This window comes from Stegodyphus dumicola, chromosome 8 (genome assembly GCF_044657685.1).
Source record: "Stegodyphus dumicola isolate Sdum_Otavi_A_Nest chromosome 8, ASM4465768v1".
Lineage (NCBI taxonomy): Eukaryota > Metazoa > Arthropoda > Arachnida > Araneae > Eresidae > Stegodyphus > Stegodyphus dumicola.
Window position 1 is genome coordinate 28,390,028 of NC_140775.1, and position 13,718 is coordinate 28,403,745.

Sequence of the window (13,718 nt, forward strand, 5' to 3'; positions counted from 1 at the left end):
CGCTTTTCCCAAAATGGCTTTCCGCATTCAGAGACATCGAAGTGCAGACTTCAGTTTCCTCCCTCCCCAAGAATAGAGGGTCCAAAAATGGCTTCCCATTTCAAAGAGAGAGGGAGAGGCGTTCATTTCCATTCTCCAAGATAGGGTCGTCTGCTTTTTCCCAAAATGGCTTCCCAATTCATAGAGAGAGAGAGAGTGAAAGGGTGTGTAGAGCGGTCATGTTCATTCTCCAAGATAGGGTCGTCAGCTTTTTCTCAAAATGTCATCTCCCCATTCAAAAAGAGATCGTGACCAATTTTTTCCAGTTTTTTCCAAGATGGGGGGGGGAGAAGAAAACCTAGGATGGAATAACACGACACACAGAGGAAAAGAGAAAAAAAAACGCCATCTTGTCATTTTCTGATAGGGTACCGGTGTTCGAATACTTTTGTGACCGACTGTACGCACGCAACAATACCTTATATAATTTCTAAGTCAACAGTTGACCCTCCTCTAGTTTTTCCCTCACATACTGAAGAGCAGCGTTACAAAGACTGCTGATTTTAACAATTTTCATGCTTGAAAACCAACAGGAGGGGAGCGAAAACATATATCATAAATTAGTGAAGAAAAGTGCGTAAAATCTTTAATCTATGAAGTAAATTCACAGGAGCTATAAGTTTAAAATATACAATAATAACCAAAAAGAAATTTATCTCAATCCCATTTAATGAAGGATTTATTTTATTTGCATTAGACGTGCAACATATATTTTAATTAAGAATGCAATTTAAGTTACATTCTTCTCTGTAATACATAAAGTTCGAATTTATAATGAAATATATGGCGAGAATTTCGTTATAAACATTTAAAAATTATTAAAATTTAGACCTCCAAAAATTCTTTACAAGCTTTTATTTATAGATTTGAAATTACAAGTTGAGAAGTTAAACCAAGAATTAAATTTAAAAAAAAGGGGGGGAGAAAAGACACAGGTTTTTTTTAGTCCAACGGGGGTTTGTCCCTGAAGTACTAAAAAAAAAAAAACCTACGGAAATCTACGAGGGTGGGCAAACCTTTCTATCCCCAACGCTCGGAACTGTGTATCGGAAATTCTAAAGATAGGGTCCTTTTAAAATTATTTTGCGACATTGCTATTGAACTGAAATTTATTGTTTAAGTGAGAAGAACATGATATTTAATAAATAAAGGTAACACACAAAACATTAAAAAAACGTACGTAATTTGGACGTAATTTAAAATCTGAAACCTTTCGTTTTTTTGAATGATCGAGATGGCAAATTTCCTGTTGGGTAGAATTAGTATATGCTTTTGGCAACGTTTTGATTGTTTAACCTGTTGCTCTCCAGATTTTTATAAACAAGTTGACAAAAATAAATTATGGCGGTATTTTACGATGGATTGCATGGAACGTTATTCATCTTACTCTATATAACCATTAGGAATTGAATACGCAGTCAAATCTAATATGTGCTATAGTATTTGCAATGATAATGAATTTTTTTTTGTGCTAAAGTGTTATGCTTCTGTAGAATCAGTGGAGGAAAACTGCCCAGTAGAGTTACTAATATAAGGCCTTTATGTTCAGTAACAAGTGTAAGTTAAAAATTTTACTGTTATTTATTGAGTGGTATGAAAAGTAAGCACGTCAACTTTTTATTATTGAAATCTAATTTATCATCGAATTTCTTTTTATTTGATTTGTGAAAAAGCGAATAAGTAATCGGTGTGTAATCGTCTACCTCCAATTCGTCAATTCGACATTTTAAAATTTAAATCGGTGAAAATCAAGTGAACTCATTCTTACTTTATAATCGTCTACAATGTGGTTGCAGTATATCATCAGTATTTTAATGCACTGAACTAAATTATGTTTCATATTACACTGTCAAATATTGAAATATCTATGTATTTTTAGATTAGAATTATTAATTTTTGTTACAGAGTAATTCTAAGCCTGAACTTTAACTGAATTCGAGAAATAAATGGGTTTTCTGTGGCAAGATATTGTTATGTAGCTTTTTAAGTAATTTTGTTTAAGTGTAAAGTATAAAATCCGGATTTCTGCAAACCTAAGTGTAAAAGTTTTTTTTTTTTTTTTTTTTTTTTTTTAAATTGTGAACGTGAACACTGTTCAGTAAAAGATCATGTGGTTCGACTTTTGTAAACTTCAAAGTAAATCTTGTGGTATTAAATGTGGTTTCATATTCCATAGAGCTTTTATGATTTTTTCAGTGTTTTCTTTGAGTTATAGCTATTTTAAGATCCATTATCATTTTCTGTGTTATAGTTAAATCTGTTTAGCATTTTGATACTCAAGTATTAATTGCATATTATTTAAAAATATTTATAATTGATTTTTATTGCTACTCAGAAAGTGGGTTGCAGAATAGTTGATACATGTGAAAATATGAAAAAGAGAAGATTTTAAAATAATTGAGCTATTTGACAAAATTTTGATATGTATATATAGGCTTTGGATGCATTTCATTATCAATATTATCAATGTATGCTTCTGTTATCTTTCAGCATTCTGCTAAGATAATATATTACCTATTAAGTATTTGAAACTTAGATATTAAACCTTAGTTGCTAAATTAGCTAGTTAAAAGTTGCTAAATTTTTCAGAATGTGGCAGACTTTAGTAAACATCTCATATCATTTCTTCAGGTTTAACAGCAAAACTGTGTTTTTTTCCTACATTAATTTTGTTGTATTTCAAGTTCCAACAGTATTATGAGCAATCTATTTTTTTACTTTGTACCGAGTTTTAAAATAATGCATTTGTAAGATTTCCACTAATACTTAAATATAAATTTTTTTTTACATATTCGTATTACAGTCAAAAGTCGTTAATCCCGACTCGTCGGGACTTCGGCGGTTCCGGATTATAGATCATCAGTTTAAATCTGGTAAGATGGCATGCAAAAATTATAAAATTAAAAATATGAAACCGTAATTTATGAAATAAAGAACAATTATGATCTAAAGGGTATCAAAATTTCCAAAAAAAAAGCTTATTATTTATTTGTTTACTTTATTAAACATTTCTTTCAATGTAAGTTGTTTAAGTTGCTTCATTTTTTATGTAATAATACATTCTCTTTAATTCTATAAACAGACATAATTTCTTGTTCAGTTACAAAGTTCCGCTGTTGAAGTCCTATAATTGCTGTGTCGAGAATACGGATTAATTTGTCAATCGAAATTTTTTCGCTTTCAATAACCTGTGCCACTTTCTTTGCTATCGGAAGCGAATTATAATGACGAGGAATTTGATTTAAATCATATCAAAGACGGAATACATCGAGATGAAATACTACATTTAGTAAGGAATTATAAGCCAAATAAAATAAAAACATCTGCTCTGAAGATAAGGATAGTGCTGACAGATCAACTTCCAATTCATTGCGCTTCGTGGCATTAAAGATAAACAAAGTTTAGATAAACAAGGGATATGCCTTTCTCCATATTTTGCAGCAATTCCACTTCTTGTTTAATGGACTTCGAAACATACTTTCGCTTTATAGATCCTTTACATTAGTAAATATATATCAGAAATTCTATTTGACATAATCGAAAGTTCAAGCTTACTTTTATAAAATTGCTCTAAAAGTCTGCAAAAAATAATAAGCCGAATCCAATTCGAAGATTAAGGAACAACGCAATCTACAACATTAACTGAATTAGATAATTTTAGCTTAGCTTATACTGTCCGTTATACATTAAACGCGCATTCGTAAACGTATTTTGCGCATGCGCGTATTCGCAGATGTAAAGGTCTTACGTGCATGCGTCAACGCGACGCATGTGCAGAAATTTTGTAGCTTTAAGGTCCGGATTATGGGTGTCCGAATTAACGACTTTTGACTGTATTTATGATAACCAGATGCTACTTGGAATATGAGAATCAGGAGTAAGTTAGGCTTAATTTGTTTATTTTTGCATAATTCACGTCGGTTAGAGTAGATTTAAGGGTGCCCCTTGGATTATCGCTAAGTAATTGTTTCATTTATGGTATCCTGAGTAGTTGAATATTATGGAAACCCTTTTATGATGTAATTGTTTGCGTAATTCTGGGATTTTTTTAGAGTGAAAATAGGTCGGCATGTACATGGATACCGTGTATGTGCAATTCTTGAAAAAACGGCAAGCAGTGGGCGATTCTGCACTTTCTCCCAATTTCGCACCTGATCTTCGTCATGATTAAGCACTTTTGTTCCATAAAAGTTCTAGCATAAGCGTAATTCAGCTAGCAGATTGTTGAAAAAAATGTTGAGTAAACAAAACAACAACAAAAAAAAAGCCTTTACTTTGTGAAAACAAAATGACGTCCATAAAAAAAACTAGCAGGTTGCTGTATCAGGGTTGGTCGCCAAATTTTCGCTAAAAAATCGCCAAGTTACCGTAATCCGAAGATTCACCAACTATTGTTTTCGTTTTGTGATTTTGTGTTGAATCACTATAAATGTCCGTTTCAGTTTTCAAACTGTTGCCACCAAATGTTAGAGTCCTACATTATATTTGAGGAAATTAAATAATGAAAAATCTGCATAAATTTTGGATTGGCAAATGCGATATCGATTCTCGTACAATGCAAACAGAAATGAGATGAATACATTTCAAGATTTCAAGACAAGAGATGAATACATTTCTTCTTGAGGTAAAGAATGATATCCCGTAAGCAATAATATTCCAAGAAATCTTCCCATATAGGCTTCAGATGCAATAAATTGTGGGAGTTTTTTTGCTGAGCGTATGTATTTGTCTGTTCAACGAGAAGAGAGACCAAAAGAAACTAACCAAAAAGAAAATTGAAAATTTCTCCACTAGTTTTACTTTGTATTTTGTCTATTATAGTTTCTCTTCTATCTCTTTCTTTATTTTCTTCCTGAGACATGACTGTTGGTTCCTTTTTTTATCCATTTCAAGTTTTCAGCTTTTTAAACTTTTTCGTATGACTACTACTGCTTTTAGAAGGCTGAAACTTACTTCATATGTGAATTTCAACTTATATAACCCAGCAATATCATTTGGTAAAATATCATTATCATTATTTAAAACATTGTCATTCCCTTCTTCTTCATCACTAGCTTCTTCAGTGTCTGAGGAAACAACAACGGTATCAGTTTCGGTTAATCTTTGGATTATGGTAACTTGGCGATTTTTTGGCTAAAAATTTGGCAACCAACCCTGCTAGTTTTTGTTTGGACGCCATTTTGTTTTCACGAAGTAAAGGCTTTTTTTTTTGGGTGGGGGTTGTTTTTTTTATTCAACATTTTTTTCCAACAGTCTGCTAGCCGAATTACTCTTATGCTAGAACTTTTATGGAACAAAAGTGGGAACTACTCTGATATGCGCCCTCAAGTCGCCAAATTTCTTGCCAAATATTTTTGGCGAGAAACTTCACGCTGCCATATTACTATCTAAATTTTTTGTCTACATTTTGAACTTTAAGCCTAAAATGTCTACAAGAACACAGTTTTCGCACATGCAAAAACTATGTTTTGAACACACGATTTAAGCTAAAAATCCGAAACAAAAACAAAAAATTTAGATAGCAAAAACGTAAAGTTTCTAACCAAAAATATTTGATAAGAATCCATGTACACAGCGACATGTTTTAACTTAAAAAAACATCTACGAATGGCACACTGTAGGCAACGAACGAATCTACGAACTACGCACACCTCGCTTTAATAAATTAACATAACAACAATAAATTTCAAAGAATACCATGTACACAGCGTTCTGTTTCAACTTTAAAAAACATCTACGAATTGCACAATCTACACTAAAAACAAATCAAGAAAATAAACTAAAATGAATTTCAGACAATTCAAAAAACAACAATTAAAACGGAAATTCATCCAAAAAACAATGAATATAACATTCTACAAAATAAAAACAATAAAATAAAATGTACTTACCATAATGAAAGCTTCTTTTAAAAGCAGAAATATCTTTCCCCCCTATCTTCTCAGATACAGAGCATACAAAGTCCAAAATACATTCGTTAACAAAATTCTGCCAGTCACACAACGTCTGTGAAGAAAACTTCCACAATTTTGCTATATCACATGCCTTCCCATGATTCAAAATTTCGAAAGTAACAATAAAAACTTCCTCCAACGTTAACTTGCTACACGAAAACCAAGATCCAAACCTTAAACTCCGCTGACACCCACATACTTTATTAGCAACAATTTTACTGCAAACCCACACAAGTCTGTCAGAAACACCTTTTTCGTCCGAGTTTTCATATCTGCTCCGTATTTCGGACACGTCAAACTCTGTTTTAAAAGTCCCGACTCCCACAGAAATTCCAAAAATACACTATGATCCTTATAAATACATCCGTGAACAAAACACTCATTAACAACTCCAACATTGTACCTTTTCATACTAAATTTACTTTGCACACAATCTAAAATACACGGCTGAAACCTTTCCACCACGTCTTTCATCGCAACATAGGCCATTTCAAAAACACACGCGACACAAACCAACTAGCAATTTAAACTACTCCACCAAAAGACTTTTCAACGTCGACATGGTTGCCATACAACACGCAATCACGCCAAAAACCAGCGCAAAACACATATCGCCACATTTGGTGAAATTAGGGCGTTTATCAGAGTTGTACCCAAAAGTGCTTAATCATGACGAAGATTAGGTGCGAAATTGGGAGAAAGTGCAGAATCGCAAACTGCTTGCCGCGTTTTTAAGAATTGCACATACACGGTAACCATGTACACGTCAACCTATTTTCACTTAAAAAACATCCCAGAATTGCACAAAAATGGCATTGCGCACACTCTTGACTTTATCCATGTACACTGCTAAAGTCCTAGCTAGTAACCTTTATCGCCTTACCAAAATGTCGCCAAACTACCTGTTACCATATTCCAAAGATTAGCCTCAGTTTCATTCTGGTCATTATTAACATTATCATCATCTGTTTCTTCAGTTTCTATCATTTTTAAAGCAGCCAGAACATCGAACGGAATGAGTAAAAAAGGAGGTTACCTGTTTTCTGCTGACGTTGTGTCAGTGCAACACCTGTTTTCCCTTTATTCCCAACAGAAATATAAACATCTGATTGATGTAATGCTCTGATAAACGGTGACCTTGACTAAAAATAGATCACTCATAAAGACGGCGATTCTTTCGTTAAATATTTTTGGCAAAAATACCAGGTCGAAAATTTTACTTAAAGTATGAGATTAATTATTATAAACAAAATGATTGTTGAGGGCAGATATTTTTTTACAGAAATAATCTTCATAATATTTCTTACACAAAATCATCTGCTGGTATAAAATATTAGGTAGTTATATTTATACAAGCATTCATTTTGACCGTTGCGTCAACGCAACACCATCGGCTAATGGGTTAAATCAGTTACATTCCTCCCACCTTTTGAGTGTTGTGACAGTATACTTAAAACAATCAGAATTAGGTACTTTTCTGTTATTGGGACCAGATTCAGAAATATATATATATATATATATGTTAGATTCCCTTCACCTTTCGAGTAGTGTGACAATACATCCAGTATGTATGCATGTTTGTAATGTATGTATGCATGTGTACACACACCTACACTCTTAGACAAAAAAAAAAAAAAAAAAAAAACGCATCAAGGAGGAGTTATCTGAATGGAACGAAAATCGGTAGAAGTGATATACATGTACAGAAAAACAAATGATTACAACTTGAGAAAAATTGGATGATTTATTGAAGTGATAGAGCTTCACAAAGTGAAAAAGTCGGTAACGGGTTTGTCCACCTTTGGCTCTTATGCAAGCAGTTATTCGGCTTGCCATCAATTGATAGAGGTTGCGGATGTCCTCCTGAGGGATATTGTGCCAAATTCTGTCCAACTAGCACGTTAGATCGTCAACATCCCGAGCTGGTTATCTGAGAGCCCTGCCCATAATGCTCCAAGTATGCTTAATAGGAGAGAGATCTGGCAACCTTGCTGGCCAAGGTAATGTTTGGCAAGCACTAAGGCAAGCAGTAGAAACATGTACAGTGTGGGGGCAGGCATTATCTTGCTGAAATGTAAGCCCAGATTGGCGTGACATGAAAGGTAACACAACGGGCATTAGAACTTTGTAGATGTACCGCTGTGCTGTAAGGTTGCGACGGATGACAACCAAAGGAGTCCTACTATGAAATGAAATGGCACCCCAGACCATCACTCCTGGTTGTCAGCCTGTCTGCCGGATGATAGTCAAGTTGGTATCACACTGCTGTCCGGGGCCTCTCCAGACTCGCCTTTGCTGGTCATCGGGGCTCAGTTCAAAGCAGGACTCATCACTGAAGACTATTCTACTCCAGTCAGTGATATTCCAGTGCAAATGAGCCCAACACCACTGCAAACTGGCTTGACGTTGTACAGAAGTCAATGGTAGTTGGCGCAAGGGGTGCTGTAACCACAGCCCCCTTTCTGTTAGCCTTCTATGAATGGTCCTTGCAGTCACTGAAGCACTAGTTGCATGTACAATCGATGATAATGATGCATCTGGGGCTGTGAGTGCCATTCTGACAATTGCTCGGTCTTCACGTTCTGCCGTTTCTCTAGGCCTACCACTTTCTTCTTGATGCTGTGTGCGGCTGTGGTTCACCCATTCCTTCCAACATCGTCTAATAGTGGCATCGCTCCTGCTCAAATGTCGAGCTATTTGCCGATAAGACCAACTGGCTTCTTTGACCCAACTACACGACCTCTCTCAAATTCTGATATCTGCGCATATCATTCATGCACCTATATGCGAGGCATAGTTACTATCTACCAGATTACATGGAATGAAATTCGTGAAGAATTTATGACCTGGAATTGCAATTTCTCCTCTTAAGTATCCAGCCAGTTGCGCAGATCAGATGTGCTATAGCGACAACCGTTCTTTCATTGGCAGCCAAAATGTAAACCTATCAATTTGTGTCCTATCACAAATTGATAGGTTTGCATTTTGGTAACCTATCAATTTTTGTCCAGTTTGCTTTATATCTTCTCGGTGCATTGTTTTTTTGTCTAAGAGTGTACATATGTACATGCATTTCTGAATTCAGTGTCGATAACAGAAAAGTATGCAGAATTATTACAGTAATCCATAAATAATAAAGAAAATTATATGAAACATGAAATTAAATACCAGAGAGATATAAACTCATTAATGCATGAAATTTCAAATGCAAATTTCGCTAAACATTGTGTACAGAATTAAAAGATGTAGTATATATTTCACTAGTCTACCAGTGTTTGTAGTCAGAGGAATCGGATCACGCAGTTCTAATCTTTTGTTCTGGTTTTGAAACTCAGAGTTTTAATTTTAGTAAGAGCAAGCTTGTCTGGGTTATCTTGACCAGGAATTGGTTTTAAGTATGTGCTAAGTTACAACATGTATGTTTTTTACTATTTTTTTCTATTGGGACAATTTCTCCTACTTCTTTGGTATGATTATAATTTTTTGATAGCTTGTGTATGCTTTGTTTTATTTTTAAATCTTTATATTGTTTGGCGAAAAATTTATTTTTGAGAAATGAATAAAAAGCTTATGAAATCATATTTATAATTTTACTTCATGATCTCATTTAAAATGTTTAGTTCCTGTATTGTTTGTATGTATTAAAGGAGAAGGATCTGTTGGTTTGCAGGATCAGAATTAACATTTTGTATTTTAAAAACATGCTTCATTAGCAATAACAACCTTGTGTTTGACATAGATTTAGTCAATAACTCAATTGCTAACTTTATGTTTCACTGTGATGTATTCCTTTTCTGTTTTGTAAGAAAAAAAAAAAAAAAAATTGGTTCATATCGTAACATTTTAAAATTATTTTTAATTTTTAAAAGTAAGTAGCAGTAAAAAAAATATTTGAAATTGTATTATTTTTACTCTTATTTAGCTGTTTTCTAAAAAAATAATACAATTGTGTTTCCGCTAAGTTAGATGTAAATATGTAGTTAATAAATTTGTAAAAGTATCTTTTAAGAAATTTGTTAATTTTTTAGAATTATATTTCATTTATATCAATGATATAATAGTTACTTTACAGATATATTTTAAAACCTAATTCTTAATCAAAATCCAATTTTCAAATTAGAGCATTAAAAGTAACAACTTATTTACACATTCTTAATTATGAATTTTAATAGAACTGTAAATTTTATAAAACAGCACTGGTAAAATCTGAAGGTACCTCAGGCAGATGAAACTGTCTCTATGAAATTGTAGTGGTGATTCTCTCCCTCCCCTTCATTTAGCAACAGTTTTATGAGAGTAGGTAAGAAAGGTAAAGGGAAAAAAAAAAAAAGAGGTTTGAGGTAGTAATGGGTTAACAGGAAGGCAAAATACTTAACTAGAAAGTAATTTGTTTGAGCTGTTTCTGTATAATTTTATGTTCTCTTGGCACAACATTTGTATTTCTTATTTTTATATAACACAGTATTATACTTTTATTTTTATTTTAAAAGATATATTTGAATTGCTAGTATTGAACTTATGTGGGCTCTGTTTAAAGAAAATAGCATCACTATGTAATTACACATAGTATAGCTCTGTAACTAAACATAAGCTTTTAGGCATATGTTTAATTACTATGCTTGCTTTTGAATTCATTATGTATTAACAGTAGATGAGAAATTAGTTGTATTTGTAATAACATGATATCATAAAACATGCACTTTTAAAAAGAATGGAGTAAATTTAGAATGTGACATTGAATCCATTTCTTTGCAAGTATTCAGCTGTAACTCAAAGATGAATGGATTTTTATTCACACACTTGCAAAGTTAGATGATAGGATGCATTGTATTTATTCAGATGTTCAATAGGAACTTGAGTTATGTGTGTATATAGTCTGCAGGTGAATCATGGAAAACTTTTTATTCTCTTTTCATATACGTATTTTCAGTTTTTTTTTAGGTTAACTTTTGTTGTTGTTGTATAATGTACATGGACGTTTCAGAGTGTATTTAAATTTTGATTTTTATATCTCATTTTTTTTAAAAGGTGCTTTTGATATGAAAATGTATAGTAAATTCATAATTGAGCTGCATTTTATAGAGCAGAATAATTTTTTCAAGTTCTTGAAGTTAAATTCTATGTTAGGTTCTTTCAAAATTTGTTTAAATATTGATGACATTTAATAATATATATATATCTTAGCACTAATTTTTAAAGTGAAGGTAATATTTTCATTAATTTTGCTGTCCAGATTGACTAGCTTTCCCTTTATTTGTTGAAAATTGGATTTGCTGTCATTTTCAAATCAAATTAAAATGGTAATGTGTACCCTTCTTCCAGATTCATTATAATTTTAGAATTTGAGAAGTAATATATGATAGAGCTTACTGATGGACTGACTGTGAAATCACAGCACATAAATAGATAGTGAAATCTGTGATTAAAAATATTACTGATTTGTTATAGAATTATGGTATAGGTTTGTGGGTAAGTATTGTGCAAAATATGTCTTGAAAGATGCAAAAATCAATTTAAAGTTAATGAAATTTTCTGTGAATTTTTTACCACTTTAAAAAAAGAAAAAGTAAAGATGTCGAATCTTCAGTCATTTCAGAGTTGAAATTATGCTTTAATAGTTAATAATATAGTTATTAATATTTAATAATGACAACTGAGATATGCAATTTTTGTTGGCTTTTAAAAAAGGTTGAACTTATGTTGAAATATAATAATTTCAGGTTTGTTTTATTTAATTATATACGTAATGCTTTTCCTTCATGTACTCGTATTTATATAAGCTTATTTTATGCAATCATATTGCATGTCTGATTGAAATATGACGTTTAGTATTTTAATCCCAAGTAAGACCTTTAAAAAATTACTACTTTTTTTATTCTTTGCATTGTCTATCATTGGCTTCATTTTCTTTGTTAATCCCATGAAGCCTTATGAAACACAAGCTTGCCTGTGTCACGGCTGAGAAGAACTTGGTTATAAGTCTTTTCTATTTGGAAAAGCTTTTGTGAGAGTTTTTGTTTTCTGTTGAAGTGCATTCCAGAATATTTATTGCTGCATAAAAGAAAAAAAATCTGTACTTAACATTTTAAAAGAAACTCTTTAATAATGGCTTATTTGCCACAGAAACTAAATCCTTTGAATTTAAATGTTAAGGAACCTGGATGGAAAAGTCTTATCCAGAAGCTTGATATGGTGTCTTATCATTGCAGCATGCCTGTTCTGGAGAATGTACAAGTTTCTCTAAACGAGATTTTGGAGGTACGAGGTCAGCCTCTTCAAGAGTACGAACTGTGGGGCCTTTTATTTCAGGCTACTGAAGCTGTGCAAGATATTTTTCTGCGAGGTAACATCTTAATTACTTTATTAAACTAGATTCTATCAAGTCTTAATTCATTTAGTGCTTAATTTTGAAAATCATATATTTGACTTTAAGTAATTTATTTTAACTTGGTTATGTTATAAACTTCTAAGAAAATTTACCTTGAATTAACATATGTTTATTATCAAACAGTAAAAAGTGGAAATTAAAATATTCACACAGTTCAAAGTTTGAATAACTGAATTTTTATAAAATTATTTAAATATGTAGTTATTTTACCCTATTGTATACTCTTTTTATTTTGATTACTGATTTAAATTATGTAATCAAATAAACTTCTCTTCAGTTTAAAATGCAGGAAAATAAAGATAAATTATTAATAGTACTTTCCTGTTAATTATAGTATAGGTTATTACTTTTTCCTGTGTTTTCTTATCTGCTCTTTAGATTAATCATGATTTTGAGTTCACTGTATACAGTGCCCCTAACTTTATGTAAATAAATCAAGAGGTGACTATATAGTTATATATATTTTAAACTAGTGCAGTCAATTCTAAAGGTTATTTGTGAGATGAATTTGCATAAATTTACTTTTGGTGTAAAGACATTTATAGCCTACAAATATAATTGGTACTTTTCCATTTTGCTGGCACAAGTGATAAAGTCACCAAAAAATGGTACAACCAATGCCAAACAGAATATCCTCGCTGGTAACCTTTTACGCCTCATTTTCAAAACAAGTCAAGCGATTTCTTATCAGCTTAATTGTTTCTTTCAATACTAGCATACAATTACATACAATTGTTATCATATAGTTCAATTTTATGTCCTAAGGCCATTCGCGGTAATTAAGTCAATTAGGGTGAAATCACACCGCTCACTCAAAGGCAAAAATATAGAAAAGGCAAAGTCAAGGTTTAAATTCATCAATTCTAATGAGAATGCACTAGTGAAGTAAAGCACTGCAGGTTTACATAATTTCTGAGTAAGCTATTCGTACAAATTGAAATAATTCTTGCACTTGTATTCCAACTTAAGATTTAACTTGAAATTAATGTACATAAGTACTGAGAGAATTAGATTTTTGTAGCGTAGTTTACAAGAGATGCGATTACTTAGGGTTATGTGATATGAAACGGCGAATCAGGATATTGGACTATGAAAGCATAGTAAATTAGTTTTTTACAAATTTATTGTCTTTATTTATAGTCTTTTTGCAACATTTTAAACGATATTAAAATGCTTATGCCTTCAAAATAAAAATTTCTTAATATTTGTTAATATTTTTTATGTGTACACTGTGTGATGTCGCCAATAAAGTCTGCTTGGAGAGATTTGCGCTGGCGAAACACAAAAGTACCATATAAGAAATTTTGAAGTTTAAGCAACAACCGTTCATTTCAGAA

At 32.1% G+C, this 13,718-nt stretch overlaps 1 protein-coding gene across 1 annotated transcript in view; it reads left to right on the forward strand.

The window, feature by feature from the left end:
• The first annotated feature begins 1,330 nt into the window (after window positions 1–1,330).
• LOC118198699 (tyrosine-protein phosphatase non-receptor type 13-like) overlaps window positions 1,331–13,718 on the forward strand; it is a 292,987-nt gene continuing 280,599 nt past the window's right edge. The window contains exons 1-2 of the mRNA XM_085821696.1: window positions 1,331–1,596; window positions 12,203–12,336. Of these exons, the coding sequence (XP_085677822.1) occupies window positions 12,204–12,336 (133 nt within the window). The 5' untranslated portion in view covers window positions 1,331–1,596; window position 12,203. The remainder of the gene's footprint in view (window positions 1,597–12,202; window positions 12,337–13,718) is intronic.